This window comes from Oxyura jamaicensis, chromosome 1, assembly GCF_011077185.1.
Source record: "Oxyura jamaicensis isolate SHBP4307 breed ruddy duck chromosome 1, BPBGC_Ojam_1.0, whole genome shotgun sequence".
Taxonomy (NCBI): domain Eukaryota; kingdom Metazoa; phylum Chordata; class Aves; order Anseriformes; family Anatidae; genus Oxyura; species Oxyura jamaicensis.
The window spans coordinates 44,357,176-44,374,657 of NC_048893.1; the positions used below are offsets into that span (position 1 = coordinate 44,357,176).

General features: G+C 37.7%; 1 protein-coding gene across 1 annotated transcript in view; it reads right to left on the reverse strand.

Moving 5' to 3' along the window:
• Positions 1 to 2,339: 2,339 nt before the first annotated feature.
• SLC17A8 (solute carrier family 17 member 8) overlaps positions 2,340 to 17,482 on the reverse strand; it is a 28,336-nt gene continuing 13,193 nt past the window's right edge. The window contains exons 4-12 of the mRNA XM_035336352.1: positions 15,807 to 15,921; positions 15,264 to 15,351; positions 12,457 to 12,543; positions 11,535 to 11,674; positions 9,986 to 10,135; positions 8,049 to 8,181; positions 6,602 to 6,712; positions 5,080 to 5,207; positions 2,340 to 4,423 (exon numbers count right to left, since the gene is read on the reverse strand). Of these exons, the coding sequence (XP_035192243.1) occupies positions 4,085 to 4,423; positions 5,080 to 5,207; positions 6,602 to 6,712; positions 8,049 to 8,181; positions 9,986 to 10,135; positions 11,535 to 11,674; positions 12,457 to 12,543; positions 15,264 to 15,351; positions 15,807 to 15,921 (1,291 nt within the window). The 3' untranslated portion in view covers positions 2,340 to 4,084. The remainder of the gene's footprint in view (positions 4,424 to 5,079; positions 5,208 to 6,601; positions 6,713 to 8,048; positions 8,182 to 9,985; positions 10,136 to 11,534; positions 11,675 to 12,456; positions 12,544 to 15,263; positions 15,352 to 15,806; positions 15,922 to 17,482) is intronic.

Genomic DNA, 17,482 nt, shown 5'->3' on the forward strand with positions numbered 1-17,482 from the left:
AACTTTGGTGCCATACAGAATAACAGGTTTTGACCCATCTTGTAGGTTTTGAACTCAAAAATCTGCAAAACACAAAGTTCTGTTTCTGGAATTTTGATGCTGAATTCAGCCCTTCATCAGCCCTCTCTCTGCAGTGTCTCTCAAATACAACTTGCATTTGCTTTTTCTCTTTTTTGCTTTCTGCTTTTTTCATCACAGAATTCTCATTCCTCTCTTAAAATACAAATAGTTAAGTACCACTTTCAAATTAAGGTCTTCAAAGGAGAATGGGAATTAAGAAATCTTTTTTTTTTTTTTTTTTTTTTTTTTTTTTAGAGGAATTTTCCTTTTAAAAAATCCTTAAAGATATGCCTAAGCTTAAAGCTCTCTGCAACTAACTGACATCAGAAGTCAATTGGAAATATTCATTTAAAGCCATGACACATTTTGCATGACCTTGAATTAATTTTTGCCTTGCTACTTTCAAATTAATTATGTTACACACATGAGACTCCTCCTGGCACTTTGCTAACATCTGGATGTGCTTGTTATGTATTTTATCCAGAAGTCTGTATGCTTTTTTGGACCAAGTGATTATTTCCCTGGATAAGTTTCTACTCGGGTGAACTTTCATTGTTTCTGTCATTAATTTGTCCCTTCTTACTACAAAGAAAATTTCATTTGATGCTTACATAAATGTAAGAGGAGTACTAAATACTGTTAAGCTTCTGTTGTGGTACCTGGAAAAAAAACAGGTGTCAAGGAAATAATAGTTGTAGCTTTGTTAAGAAAGACCAGTGAACAGGACTTACTGTGCTATTTTCCTCTACTCAAATTATTATTTTGTGGCCTATTTTACTGTTTGACATCGAGGAGGGATGTATCTTCCTCTAGCTTGATTCAGATTTCTTTTCTGATATAAACCAAATCTTTCTTCCTTCTACAATCAGAAAGCTATTTTCAAATCAAACACTGAGTGTACAAGTGATGTTTTATATTTGAAAATGTGAAGAAACATTTTTTGACATGGGGAAAGAAAAATCTGCAAATAATGCAATAACTGAATTTTAATCAAAATAATATTTCTTAGAAAACATCATTTGAGTTATTTGCATCCATTACATTGGAGCTGTGACTTTTTAGGAGTCAGGTTCGGGTTATGTCAGTTGCTTTCCTGGTTCTTTAAATGTTTCAAATTCTAACATATTTTAAGAAGACAGTTTTAGCAGAAACACCCTCGGTGACTGTGTTCTCTCAGATCCCACAAGAGAAGACTGTTGAAGTAGATTGCAGGCAAAGAGATCCAGCAATCCTGGAGTTATGAAGCCTATTTAATCTCAATAAATTGTCTTAATCCTTGGTCATACAGTAATGTGGAAGCCACAAAGTAGATCAAACAGTTAAGTAACAAAGATTTCCTGGAAAGAAAGTAACTTCAATCAGTGCTGGTGTTTACAGTTTATGCAATACAACAGAAAGTTTTAAAACAGATGAAAAGGGAGAAAGCCCAAATGTCTGAATGCCCAGAAAAGCTTTGCAGTACGTACATAACTTCAGCTTCTCAGACATAATATTGTGCCTGTGGAACTTACATTTAGAAAATAAAGGGCTTATATGCAAAAGCTTGTTCAAAATTTTTTGAACCATCTCTTCCAAGGTTTTAAATTATGCTCAACTGTTCAATGAAGTCAAACATTTTCTGAACTAACTCAGTGTAGTCTCTTTGTGGATATGAAATGACTCTTCCACACTGACCAAGTGTCACTTCTGACAGCTGTGATACATATCTATGTCAGCAGGAAATAGCAGCTACACTGACCACAGAGGCAACCAAGCTCTCATGTTTGGCTGTTTCTGAAATTTTCAGGATGTTTGTAATTCTTTGTCATAATAAAACCATTCACTCACTTTGTGTTCCTCTTAGTGAAACTGTAGTGTTAGCCGTCTTTATTACTTGAAAAATCATCGCGTGGTCATCTCTTACTAAAGCTAGTTGATTTTCTTCCTCTTTTGCTCTGCCAGATTACAGTTAGATTCTTGTATTAAATCCTTTCATAATGCTGTTTTCCAGATAAAGAGTTCCTGTAGTAACTATGTGAATATTACATGACTGAAGCAGAAGGAGAAGCTGCCTGTCTTGTGCATATGTGAAGAAGTGGCCTTCTTTCTATCACAAGATGTGATGGATATTGCAACCTAGTTTGACATCAGCTGATCCAGCTTTTGATATACTGGTTAGAGCATTTGTCTGCCTCCTGCCACTTAAATCCCCAAATGCTGACTATCAACTGCAAGAAAGATTATATTTTCCTCTATCTGTTCTAAAATTCAATAGTGAAATAAACAACTCTAGTCTAAACTGATGTGTAAAATTTTTAATAAGTATCTATATGAAGAGGCTTATTAATAAACTGCATTGTGTCGAGGTAGGATTACACTGTACCATAACAATGCTCATATAATTAAATTATCTGATAATACCAATTAAAATCCTCACTGAAATGACATTAGACATGCCTTCACCTCACTTTACTTCTCATCCATATATACTGTTGTAGATTGGATTTTGCTGGGTAGGAAATGAACAAGTGGCATATAAAGAGAATTCACTAACTTCCTGATCTCCGTGTTTAGTTACATTTGTAGGGAAAATAAATCATCCACAGATTCAAATGAATGTACAAGTGTAATTCCACTCATGGTATTCAATTGTGCTTCAACAAAACAGCAAAATGAGTATTAGAAATGTTCTCATCTTGTGTGCATCACAGTGGCTGTATACGGTACATGAGAACAACAATAATGAAATATCACAAAGCACATCATAGACTAGACAGGATCGCTTTCACTTGATTTAATGAAGCAATAATAATAATGTAAGACAATTTAAATCATATCTTACTGAAATTCTCCATTATGAAATGAATATTAATGCCACAATGGGTCTCTGAGTTGCAGCTAACTGTTTGTGATGACACAGCATGCTCCACTGGTTGATTCTAAACTTGTAGGAAAATGTTATAGCCACGTTATATTGTAAACCACATACCTATAGCAAAATAAAATTACTTTTAGACACAGATATTCTGTTAATTCTTAGATGGTACGGTGCTTCATTTATAGCAACAGTGAGACTGTGGCATAGATGAATAAAAAGTTACAGATCTAGAACTAAAGACCTTACTTGTGTAAGCTCATTTGCCTAAATAAAGATTGTTGGGGTTGACATCAGGAATTCTATCATTATAATACTAGAAAAATATATTTAAATTACTTCACAATAATGAATTGAGTGAGAAACCTAATCCCAGCAGGATGATGATTTCCTTTCATAAGGATTAATAATATCGCATCACTAATGATGATTTTGTATTCAAAATTATTTCATGCCGGCACAAAATCTTTGGAGGGGGACAAATCTTACAAGTATCCATTTTATCTCCTTATCCAGACCCTGTGGACTATCCATATGAAGCAGGCTGATGATCAATTTAAAGGAACTGTTAAAGCAATACTGTGCTATCTTTGCTATATGTTCCTCCTCCTGTTGTTGACTGACTATTAGTAATTAATTAGAGCCTCATGTCATAAATCTTTTTTTTTTCCCTCCACTTTGATCTTTTAGCATGAGCTTGCAGTTTGACATGGGTTAAGCAGCTCAAATGTCAACCTACAACAATCCTAAAAAGGTAAAACAGGGTCCCTCAGGGCAAATTCTCACACCGCTAGAGCCCCAACAACCACATATATCACTGTGGATCCTCCATTTGATATGACCTTGTCCGTTCCCTATTCAGATGAGAAGGTGAGGGCACTCATTGTACCCGCAGTCATAGGCTTCCACCAGGAAGGATCTTTACCAGGTCTGTACATCCCCTACCAGACACAGGAGCTTCTTCCAAAGGGATCCAGTGGCAGAGTGAAGACCTAGTGTCACTTCTCTCAGTGCCACTGTTAGAAGGGAATTACCACTCCTTGTGTCTGGCCACAAAGCCAATTTTACACAATTGAATAAGAAAATAAATATGGATACCAGATGATTTGGGGCAGCTAGGCAGAAGGGGAGATGGGAGTAACTGCTATACAAACCTTACAATTTCAAGTACTATGACAAATCTTGAAAATTTCTATTTTCATAATGGTAAGAAGTCTGTTCTTCCATGTCTTGAGTTATTTGCTTTTGTTTTCTCCATTCCCTTCTCTGTACTTCAGTGTTTTGACTGGTAGCACCATACATTTTCTTCGGACTTACAAAAGTTTCATTGTTCATCTCAGTTTCTTCAGCCAGTTCATCTTGATCAATTATGCCACATTTATCTTCATTGAGATTTTCAGGGTCAGCCCATTCCTGCTTCTCCCCAGAAGCAAAGATAGCATAGAATATCACTCCACTGTAGTGCACCAAGGCTGCAATCAGAAAGACGTTTTGCCATTCTTCACGGGTCTGAAAGAACAGTGCAGGTTTCATTAAGTTTGCAGTAAAAAGAAATATTAATGTGTGAATTGGACCATGAATTAGCACATACTGAACAATGACTGTGATCATTGTTTGATTCCTGATGGTACAGATAGAAAAAAATATGAGGTGTATTGTGAAGATTTTTTATTTCATAATAATGGCTAATGGAATAGAAAAATGTTGGATTTTGTTATTTTGGTTTTTGTTTGCTTATTTTTTACTACAGTGAAGGTTCTCTCTGCAAAATGAAATATTAATGGAGTTGGAAAAGCTGAGCTCTCACTAACAACTGAGCTAATCTTAATCATAAATCGGTGATTGCTTAGGAACCCTACCAGATTTGCATTGCAGAGGAGTTTCCCAAGTCGGCCCCTTAATCATTTCCTATTAGAATAGATATATAGCAGAGACTCAGCCTGAGGTGGTATAAAATAATATCTCCCTACACAGATAATTAGTTTTTAATAGCTGAGAATCTGGCCCCTGCACTGTTGTAGAAGTGGACTTTTAAAATAAACAAACAACAACAGAAAGAAGCCGCAGAGACTGATGATGAAATGGAGTTCCCAGGAAGCTTTGAAATGTCTTAAATTTTGCTGCATAATGTAATCCTTTTCCTAGAAGACATGGAGAATTGTTACCTTATGTTTTGTCATTGCACCAACAATGAGTGGGCACACCATGCCTGACAGCGTCCCCACGCCATTGGAGATCCCCATGAGAATGCTGGCATAACGCGGGGCTATGTCCAAGTGATTCACGTTGAATCCTACAACACATGAGAGAAATAATCAACTCTGTGCTACCAAGCCAACAGGGTTTTCTCCAGCCAGTCTGGCTGAACAAGGCTGAAACAGGTAGGAAAACACATATAAGAAGGGTAGTATTTTCTTAGTGATAAAGATGGAAGATGTGTTGTAACTCTTTACTCTTTGTCAAACACCCTTTTTTCCTCACCTATGTTGTATAGAAAACAGTTTGTTTTTGCTTCTTGGTAGTGGGAAGTCCCATCTTATACTGAAACAATGCACTCAGCAAACATTTTCAATTAGGAAGTGGAGGTCTGATGTTTGTTTGTCTGATGTTTAAAAAAAAAGTTTTCTTTTTATTTACATTGTAGTGTTTTTTAAACACATTTTCCAATTCCTTAAAGAAAATTTTAACAACATACTGAAACAAACAAACAAAAAGTCAACAACAAAATCAGGATATAAAACAGTAAGTAAATTAATTACCCTGACTATAGCATATCTTCTGGGTAAATATTTAATTAAGAAATAAAAACAAATAGTAAGACTCAGCTCAGATAATAATTAGGCTTTAGGTAATGAAAATTCTCATATGAACCATGGATGATCACAAGAAAGGGTGATGTATTCCAAATTCATGGGATTAAGTACAGTAAAAAGCTGAGTGCTGGGAAAATTCTACAATAAAAATTGATTTATAGAAATGGCCTGCCAAGCAAAAACCTCATAACTGAGTAGCACAACTATTTCCCATCTGTGTAACCCTGAGAAGACTGAAGACCAGCAGTTATTTTGCTGGTCAGTTTTGTTCAGTAGGTCCACCTCCTTGGCATTTTCCAGCTGGTGGGCTTCTATTTTCATAAGAGTTATGTTATTTTTAATAGCAGAGGTAGTGGTGGAGCTACAAAGTCAGTCTGAGACTGGCAAGCCCCATGCAACTGGCAGAAACAGCTGTTCTGGAGAAGGGGTGGTTATAGGACACAACAGAGATGGAACTGGCCTAGAAAGAACAAACTGGCAGCTACAGTTGGCCATGGGGCTGCAACCAATACTCTTTGAGTAACTATTAATTTCAAAGTAATTATTTCTCCCTCTTTTAAGAGATACCCTTTATGGAAGGATAAGAGGTGTCCAACACCATAAATAGGCATTAGAAACCAAACAGCACAAAGCTGTTGTAAAATGCAAACAATATAGAGCAGGTTCTTTCAAAGATTCATGTTCTACATGCAACACGTTTCATAGATAGAGAAATAAATTATTCCTGATCTAGGAAGTAGAAGGGAATACCCCCTAAAGAGCCATGCTAAGAGGAAACACAATAATAGAAATTATGTTAGTGACAACAGTGAGGATAACATCACTTTTATAAAATCAATAATAATAATAAAATCAATATTAAGATTATTCTTACCTGAAATTGCAAAGCCACTGAAACCTACTGCTAACACCAGAAAGGAAATAGCCACACCTTTTGTATGAGAATAACCAACCACCAAAAGCAAGGTTGCTTCCATTCCAAAGCCTTCAAATTAAACACATGGGAATAAATTACATTCTAAATAATATTAGTCACAGAGATAGCATTAAGATCTAGCCAAAATAGTAGCTTAATATGACTCAAAGTTCTGTCATATCTTAAAGCTATTCTTGAACATACTTGGCAGCCTTGTGGATTTGCAAGAATGTTAAAATATTTATTGTTGAGAATATATTTGTAGGAATATTTTAATATTTATTTTTGTTCAGAATATACTTTTTACTCCCTGTTGTTGTATGAGTGACCCAAGGAACAGGGGAAGTTAATTCATTGAGCAGTAGAGAGAAATAATGAAAAAGTGATTCTGTGAAAAGCACTGTAAAATTCACAGAACAAAACACATGACGGGGTAAGGAGAAAAGTACATTTTGCCTTCAATTTTTTATGGCTAGAGTGATGTGACAAGTTCTTGGCAGATGGAACAAAAGAGTATTTTCCAGATAAGTGTGTAATCAAGACAATAGGACATGACTGGGTGTCACAGGCAATTCTAGTCTGGCATTACTGGAAATTATCATTTTCTAATATGTAACATTACAATCCTTCTGTTTATTTTTTTGAATGACACTGAAAGTACTCCCTGAAAATACAATGAATAATGAGAAAATGAGAATTCTTTGTGAAGATGTATAGCCAGGCTGTGTGGCATCTCTAACTGCAGGCATCTCTATTTCAGGAAGCCTGTGCCATCCATAAATAATGTAAGACAGGATCTGGCAGAGGAGCATGACTCCACAGGCTATCTGGCTTCAAATTTTTGCTCTAATTTAGTATATCCCAGTTACATGCAGATGTCATTGATTTTTCAGTTCTAGTGACTGAACTAGAAAAAAAATATTATGTGCTGAGTAAAAATGAGTCAGTCCTTCCCCCACTTTTCTTTTACATGACACCTCCAGCCTAAATTTGTCAGTGGGCTCTGCTGGAAGTAACACACAGGAACACAGTCAGTTAATGCAAAGCTGGTTCCACTGGGAAGGGGTCTCTCCAGCACCACAGGACATGGCTAGCTTAGTCGATCCAAATTTGCAGGATGAGACCTATTTTATCACAATCTCATCTGAGTGAGTCCTTATTGCCTTTCTAATTATTAACAATGCGTCTATCCTCCTCTCTTTGTAAAAGGATGTGCCTGATGAGTAAGGATTTACAGCAAGAGGACATCTAACATCAGCTCTCTATTAAATGCTTCAGATTAATCAGCTGTAAAAGTAAGCTAGATTTTTTTTCTCTTATTACAATAAAACGTGGACCAAACTATGATATCTGCATCAGGTGCAGCACACAACTGTAATATTGTATTTTCAGAATCCAGCAGTACCTCCACAATTCATGACCTTCCTTACAGTGGTAGTGGTTAAAATCTTCCTGCTCCGTAAGAAGTCAGCTAGCTGCCCTCCAATGGGTACGATGATTGTCATGACCATGTGGGGAACTGCAGACAAAAGGCCAACCTGCAATTAGACAAATGAGTGCTTACTGCCCATATACTTCCTCAGGATTTAGGGGGAAAAGATCAAGAACTGTATCTCTTTTCTTCTCTTTTTTTTTTTTTTTTTTTTTTTTTTCCCTCCCTTGGACATATTTTTAACATGAATCTTTGTATGGATTATGGGTCCTTCCTCCAACAGGACCTGCAAACAAAACCTGGGTGACCTTAGGCTTTAAGGATTTCTAGGAGCTTGAGAGACTCCAGCATGCTCCCATTCAGCCAGTACCAGCTTTTCTCCCAGGAATTTCATGCTCTGAGTCCTTGTGCCTATGCAAGGGGTCACAGGCAAAAGACCCAAGCTATAACAAAAAGAAGAGAACCCTGTCTAAAAAGTCTGGAGCTGCTGCTCCGAAGTAGTTTTTCCTCTTTCCAACAACCAGCAAAGGAGCACAAGTCTGCTTTAATTTAGCTAGTTAGAGTAGATGCCCAAAGCAGGGTGATGTGAATACCTCCTCATGGCCCAGGAGGAGAAGCCAGAGCAAAAGTGAGAATCTCACCTTAGAAATATCATGCACTGTCCCTGCTTTCCAGTGATTGCAGTAAAAACTTGCATAGAGAACTGTTAACATTTTCCTTTGTAGATACCAGAAAGCCCTTCCTTATGTGTTCTATGTTAGGCTGTTCTGCCTCGGTTTTGAACTGCTTTTATGTGTTTTTATTATTCATGTTCTTAAGGAGTGCCTTTCGGCATAACAAATCTCTCTCCATTACCTGCCACTATTTTAATGAAGGTAGCACCTGCAGACTGTGTAGGCAACAAATGAATATTCAACATAAAACCTGATATTATTATATAATTTTACAAATAATTAAGCTTACTTTTGAAGTCATGCATGTTCTTCTACTCTTGTGAGATTAGAGCCTTGTTGTTCCTCTTCTCTCATTTTCTGGCAAAGAATTCTTACTTTTACTCTTAGCTCTGGTACTTATCCCATATACACCATAAGATGGTATTTTGCAAAATTTTAGTGGCCAGCATATCATCATCTAGAAGTTTTCCTTTGAAGAAGTAATTTAGTGGGAAGTTTGAGTTTATTTTCTAGGATGTATAGCCTCCTTATACTGACACTAAGGCAGTTTTACATTCATTTTTAATTAGTGAACACTCTAGCATTTATGAAAGGGAATTCAGAATAAACAAACCTATTTTGTCTCAATAGCCCTTTTCTTCATATTAGTGTTGCACTTGGCCATTTAGAGCATCATTGTTCTGAATAAATAATTTATTGTTATATTGAAACAATATAGTGTTATACTGAAATAATTTACAACATAACCAGTACTGTTGCTTTTTTTTAAAAAAAAAAAAAAAAAAAAAAAAACTTTTCTGGAACAATAATTTTTCAGTCCTCATTCAAGATCTGAAGAGGTAGTGTAGGAACACTGGCTTTACTGAGTTGGCAGGCAATATCAGTCCATGCAGAATTTGACCCCTGATTGTCAATGAAATGTAATGAAAAACAAAGAAAAGGAGGATAAAAGTTGCCTGGCAGGTAACACTAAACAAAATGTGCATTTCTCTTTACTTACCTGTTTTTTTGATGATGTGTTTCTTTTTTATCAATGAAAGTAACTTTCCAGTTCTGTCTTTTTGTTAATAATTTGATACTAGCAAGCTTTCACATCTATCAGATCAGTAAAAGTATGCCATTCCAGCTACTGGGAATAATCTACTGAAATGGTTCAAGAGGGATCTGGAGATCCTCAAGCACTCTGGATCTCCTGTGGTGGGGTCTGAAGGTCACTGCTTCATCTCAGACGTTTACCTTGCTTATTGCAAATCCAAAGACCTCTTCAAAGTAAGCGGGCTGACTTATAAGGAGCAAATAGAAGGTCCAGCTTCTGCAAAAGTTTGCCACAATGATTGCATAAACTGGCATTGAAGTGAAAAATCTTTTCCAGGGAGTACTAAATTTCTAGGAAAAACAAACAAACAAACAAACAAAAAAGACATTTTTGAGTAGGCATAAGGCAGAATGAAGAGATTAGTATCTTTCTTTATCAGGACTGTTCAGTGTATTGCATCCAATTTACAATGAAAGTGGATGAAATGATATGTCCTGAATTAGTGGCAAAAGAGAGGCAGAGAAACTTTCTTGGAATAGATAAGATTTTTAGGATCACTACCGTACTATTACTGCTCTGTTTACTGAAATTACAAATGGTCGTCTGAAATCCCATAGCTGAGATAACAGGATCAATCAGAGTCAAAGAAAACTAGAGAAAATACTGTGCTGTTCCCAACTTTATGACGTAATGAGGTTTGAGACATTCCAGCAAAGGGATTATGAAAAAAGTATTTTCCAAGCTAAAAAACACCTGGTAGTGCAGCAGCAGGCAGCTTCAACCTACTTCATTTCATTCAGAAAAGTAATAATAATAATAAAAAAACAAGTAGTTATTAAAATAAAAAAATAAAAAAACCCACAGTTGGTAAATCAAGTAACTATGGCAATATGCATTAGTATTCACCTTTCATTAAAATTGTAGTTGTGTTCTACAAGCAACTGTATGCCTGCAGACATGTGTGAACACATGATGGTGCTACTAGTGTCCTCTGGAGTAAAATCACTGTACAGCAAGAGCAAAAGCATGACCAGGAACAAGTGTGTGTTTCCAAAAAAGACCTGAGTAACTTCAGCCAATTTTCAGAAGCATGCCCAAAAGGAGTCTGATACTTTATACTTTCACCAAGACTGTTATTCAAAACATGTAGAGGAAAGAGTATGAAGTTATTTTTTTCATAATGTTCAAGGCTAAAATCCAAGAAGGAAATGTATATCAAGAAATATCTTTTGTTCTCATATCTAGCAAAAAAGTATAACCTGAAGTAATGAAAAAAAACTGTGATAGGAAAATAAGATGTTGCTTTTAAGTTGGCAGGATCTTCCAGGATCCTCTTGGAGACAGAAATAATGTACTGAAGTGCTGTGAGAGAGAGCAGGGCTTCTTATTTAGGTATTTCCATAAGCTTTTTTTTTTTTTTTTTTTTTTTTTTAACAAGCCTGGTTATTACTCAAGATCAGGAGATCAGAGTGTGTTGTTCCCTGCTCTCCCCACTCATTTCCCCTCCCTAGATTGAGGGTGCTCTGTAAGTCAAGAGATGAAACAGCACTACATGTTTTGCCTGTTGCTGCACTTGTCCAGCTGCATGAGCTTGATCCTGCAAATTTCATAAGATGAAAAGCCCCTAAACATCAACACAAATAGCTTTGCTGTTCTTATGAAGCTAACAGTATCCATCCCATTATATGCTAACATTGTGCAAAGTGCTCATAAATTATAACCAGCCACTAAAAAGCTTTTTTTACTTACGTTTGCACTAGCTAGGCTAGCTCCTTCTCCAATACTTGTTTCTATATATATTCTTTCTTCACTGGTTATTGTTGGATGTGCAGCAGGGCTCTCATAGGCATGAAGCAGCCAGAACAAGTACCAAACTATCCCAAACATTCCTATAGAGGGAAAGGAAAAGCAAAGCTTGGTTTTAAAAGCCAATAAAGTCATACTTCAACATCTACAGGCCTTGAAGTTTTTTCCAAGAACCGATTAAACCAAGTCTACATAGAAAATATGCTCAGGGAAGGAACAAAAAATGATTCCCAACTCTGTGTATATTGTATGCCTGTTTGCAAAGCATTTGAGTATTCTGTCACTCATATGACATGGTACATGTGGGACAGAGAAAAGGCAGAAGCAAAATTTCATGCAGAACCAGGAGAAGGAAAAAAACAGTCTCATCTTAACATGGTCACACTCTGCATACAAGGACTTCACAAACAGATTTCAATGGCAAATCTTACGGTGCATTCTGTGTCTCCAGAGAAGACAGAGAAAACCCAACTCAGCCACATGAGGCAGATTTCTCAGAGCAGAAGGTTTCAGAGGCATTAGGCTCCCCGTTGGCAGCACATGCTGCCCCACGCGCTGTAGTTTGTGCTCTTGGACACTAAACACTTGAGTGTTTTTGCTACGGAGCAACCTGCCCAGCTGCATCCAGTCCTGTCACTGGGTGACTGCGGGCTGTAGTCTGGCCTTTAGAATTTTAAAACACAGTACAACAGATTACAAAAAAGTTTTAGAAGCTGCAATAAGTTGAGACTGAAGTGGAAGACCCATTTGTAACCACTTCACTCCCCAGAACAACTTTGATTCATACTCGATACATACATAGACTTAACAAAACTGCTGGCAGTACCAATCCAGGAGCAGAGATCCTCTATGTTGAGCAACTCACCATAAATATAAAAGACTGATGACCATCCTATATATTGTACTAGCACACCTGCCAATGGCATGGCGACCACTGCACCTGCATAAGACCCTGGGGAGAAAAAGAGTAAAGAAAACATGTCAGCAATGATAGATGAGCCCAGTCTTCACTATAGCCAGATAGGCGGGTGCACACAGGGGCAGAACTGGAGGGATGCTTCTGCGTGAGCAGCATCTTGCTTTCTTTTGAACATACATGCTAGGATATGTGATAGAACTATGAAATTTTGCTTGGGATGGTGAGAAGGACTCACCCTAAGTGGGGTGGGATCACCTGGCTCATTTTGCAGCTAGAAAGGGCTGTGCCCTTTAAATGGGTAAATGGGATTCGCAAAGCTGACACAGTTGGCATACAACCATTCAGGCATAAGTTTTATGAGCTGAAGAGGGGAGTCCCTCCTAACCCTGTGGCATTGAAGGTAAAGTCCAGAGAAGCCAGCGGCCCAAGTTTCAAAAACCTTCTTGGTGTCCAGAAATCCCAGTGGCTGCAGGTATGCTGAGAAGCTCATATCCTGGCTCTAGCCCCACCACCCAACAAGCACCATGAGGGCTGGAAGCATTCAGACCAACCCTGAGTCTGTTTAACCTTGTTTAGTTCATGTCAGCGGCATGGACAAACAGCTGGAATAAATAGCCAAATATTATCAGGAAAAAGAAAATATATATATATATTAAAAAAAAAAAAAAAAAGTGGGCAGTGCCAAAGTTTTCAGATTGGGAAATATGTAAAACTGGTGAAACATATTGCTGAGTGACTTGCAGAAAGTGCTGAGTAGTTAAATGCTTGGCAAGGAATTTCCATGAAGACCCGAAGGTGAATTCTTGTAATCTGAATATTTGATTTCAGTTCAAGACAATGCCAGTGGCTTCACATATGAGATGTATTGCTTTGAATTATTCCAGAGAATCAGATAGTTTTTTTGACATTATTACGTGCTTTGTTAATGAACACCTTTAACCTAAAATAGCTGGCAAATGCAGAGGAACACCTCATTCTGTTCTTCAGCAAATACTTCTCTGCAATCAGAAGTGACCCTTCTCCTTTTTCTCTGTGTAAGTCAGTGTTCTTGAAGCAGTAGCAAAGCCCCAGGCAAGAAAACAGAGAAATGGGGAACATGGTTAACACAGTGCTTCCTAATTTTTCCATTGTTCCTCTTCACCTTTCAGCTGTAAGTACTGGTGCTCTGTAGCAACTGAAATGGGTGCTGAGCTAGAAAGAGGATCTTTCTCTACCCCATGCTAGGAATTCAGCATTGAGTGTAGAGGGTTTTTGTTGGTCTGTTCTTCCGCAGTAATTTGAAATGCCTAAATAATCACTATACCCTGGAGTCATTTGTAGAAAAATAAAATTCACACAGTATTAAAGAAGGCTTTTTTTCACATTTTACTCTTCTTTTTACCATTCCACATGTATTTTAGTACTGTATTTTCCCAAGGCTTCCAGTTCCCCTGCTAATGGACAGACTGTTTTTTTTCTGTGACTCTTACATTTTCTATTGAATATTATCTCTAACAGACATTTATCTACAGGTGGCTTTACCCTACCACCTACATTTGTTTTTATTGCTTTCTATTCCTCCATTCTGACCTGCTCACTCTTCAAAATCTCACTGTTTCTATTTTTTCTTCAGTATTATTAGACACCGGCTCACTTGTCCAATTTCCCTTTTACAAATGGGAAAGGACACCAAATACAGATGATGAGGGTGTCTTAGAGGATGAGAAATGACAGATTGAAATAATGAGTAGTGCCTTTTCTGTCACTCTCAACACAACTCATCTGAAATAGCAGCAGAAACATTTCAGCTCCATACTCCACGTCTGGACCTTTTAGGGTGAGAGTGGAAGGAGTACATTTGGTTTATACTTTACATTCCTCCCATGTAGCCATCTACACAAATCTAGCCTGGAGTCAATGAGGAGATACTAGTACTCACAGTTTTCTCTGGAATTAGCAGCTAGGCAGGCTTGCCAAAAGAAGAAATGAAAGGGCCAGAAAGGTGTGAGAGTCACAGTCATTTTTTCTAGCAAGACAATGTGGTAGTGCAGAGTGACCTGCAGCATCTCTTTTCAAAAACTGCTACCCAGGAAATGGAATTAAAAGAAGCCATACTTTTCATAGTGTGGCTGTAACCAAAAAGACAGTATCCTCCTTGAAGAACAAGTAAACCTCAGTATTTTTCCTGCTCCCTGAGCCATAAAAAGGTTTAGGACCTCTTGCAAGAGGCTAGAAAAATTCCAAAGGGAATGAAAGAATTTGATTTCTCCCATCTCTCCACTGGGTTCCTCTCCCCAGAGTCTTCTGAAACTGTTCACCAGCCATCTTCCAGAAAGTTGACTGCCAGCATTAGAAAGGGACCCAGTAACCAGAGCAAAGTACAAGTCTGACCAAGTGCTCAAGTCCTTTAAAATAATCATTAAGTGCATACTTGATTAGAAGAGTCAATTCAATACATATAACAAATAGAATCCCTGAAGATGAGCAAATTAAAAAAAAAAAAAAAAGTGTAATTTCTCTCACCTGACATCTCTAGACTTGTTTTATTTTACTGTTGGAGTCATTTTGAGGATTGGTTTTAAATAATAAAGGGAGGACATTAAAAAAAAAAAAAAAAAAAAAAAAAAAGACTCATGTTCCTGAGCTCAGAGTGCAAGCTAATGTGGCCATGGGCAGATGCAGCAAAAGGCAAAAGGCAGAGGGTTTGCATTTCTCATGTAAATCATAAAATGACTAAAATATATGCCTATATACTTGTAAACCTATCAACTTACCACAGAATGATGTGGTTGCCAACCTGCTTCTCTCCAATGGAGGAGCCCACTTACTCCACATCCCATGGCAGGCTGGGTAGGTGACACCCTGTTAGACATTTCACACATCACATGATTTGCTTTCACTGAATTTCTACTTCAAGCAGTTGCTGACATTCTTAACCTGTCTGTCACCATGGAACTATGTAGAAAAGGTTAAGTAAGCCTGGAAGACCTTTATATTTGCAGTATAAAGATGGTAAACTTAATTAATAATAAGTCAAATGGTAAGGTGTGCTGGGGTAAAAATGCTGTTTAACATATACCATGGATGGCACAAATATTCTAAACTAGATAAAGCTCCAGCACTATAAACCTAAACTCTTTATCTCCTTTTAAGATAAACTTAAAAATATAAATTATCATGATTTTAAAATATCATCCTAAAAATACCAATGGAAAAAATGAGTACCAAGTAAAACTGCAGAGAGATCAGAAAACCTGACCAAAATTTTTATGTTTTAGAACCAGATCTCCCAAAACAAAAGTGGTGAGTGTTCCTACCTCCACCAGACCTTGCAGAATTCTTACAAACATCACACAGCCATAATGCACTCTTGCTGCAGAAGGGATGAACATGTTCAGTGTAGATGTTAGAAAAATAGCTGCTCCAAATACCCTTTGGGGGAAAAAAAAATAAGGTAACAATAGAAGAGAATATTATTATCTACTTTTCAGACTGTACTTAGGTTCTGTCTCAAAGACAATCTCACCGCTGCCCACCAACTCATAAGCAGTTTTATTATTAAAAGCGGGTAAGTCCCCATAATGTCAACGCATTTTTTCCCTGAATGAAAGGGGAGTCTAATGTACACAGAAACAAAGATTCTGAGTTTGTTTGTTTGCTTTTTCTTTATATCAGAGAACTAGACATGGGTGTTTTTATGCCACCAGCTGGTAGCTAAGCTGCTTGTATGAGACCTGAACTGTGAGAAGCACATCTATCCTTGAAAGTACTTGAATTCTGTTATATCAGTAGGGCTTAACTTAAATCAGGCAAAGCCTGATGTAAGTGCCTTTCAGAAATATGTGAGTGTGCTGATTATTTTCACTTTCTGCTGCTAAAACATAGAACAGAACAGTTAAAGATTAACTCCTTTCCAACATCAGTTCTCTAAATAATAGCGGCAAGTGTCCTTTGTAACTGTGGCATAGAAGGGATGTTTCTACAAGAGGGTTTCTATGAAAAACGTGATACAAATATTTTTTTATCCTGCTCAGGAAGAGCACTTCCTAGAGCTGGGTACAAGTCTAAATGCCCATGAAGCCTGTTGCTTTTGGGAAATAATTTGCAGTTCCCCAGGTATTACCTCCCATTAGAGAAACAGGCAGCAGAAATCTCTGTGTGATAGTTATAGATCTGAGCAGCATCACTGAAACTCCAGGACAGTCAGAGGCCCCGGGATGATACTCAGAGCTGGGTCTGCCTCTTTTACCATAGTGGGAGCTCTGTGGGAGCTCTCCCCACACAGACTTGGGCTTTCCTAAGTTTAACCAAAGAGTGGTGCACGCTTACTGCATTGTGTCAATAATAAAACATAGTGACTATAGACATGATGGACAGCTGGGACACAAAGAAGTCATTGCAGTATGGGATGGGCTGCAGGTTTGCCAGGCACTGATGCTGAAGTGCAAGGAAAAAGCATCCCTGGGTGCCCACTTATGTTCCCTTATGCAGTTCATAAAAGGACATCTGGAGAGCTGAGGCTGTTGCACTATGGAAAACACCACTGGAAACCAAGAAAGGGACTGAGAACAACCTGTTGGAACAACCCTTTAAATTACTACCATTAGGAAGATTGAGCTATATTTGATTTATTAGATTTCATATATCTTAACACCTGTCAGACTGAAACCTCAGGTTTGCTTTCTGTACCACAAATGATCTTAAAAAGCTGTGTCACACTGAATATAAGAGTTCATGACTCTAGCATCTGTGGAAGCTTATATACAGGAGGATCCCCTTTTAGATCCTGTTACAGAACTGAAAATTTGCATGGGGTTGTTGTGTCACAACTTTTTGTTGTCAGATTCTTTTTCTCTTTCCTTCCTCCCTCCCTCCCTTCCTCCCTCCCTTCTTCCCTTCCTTCCTTCCTTCCTCCCTTCCTCCCTCCCTCCCTCCCTCCCTCCCTCCCTTCCTTCCTTCCTTCCTTCCTTCCTTCCTTCCTTCCTTCCTTCCT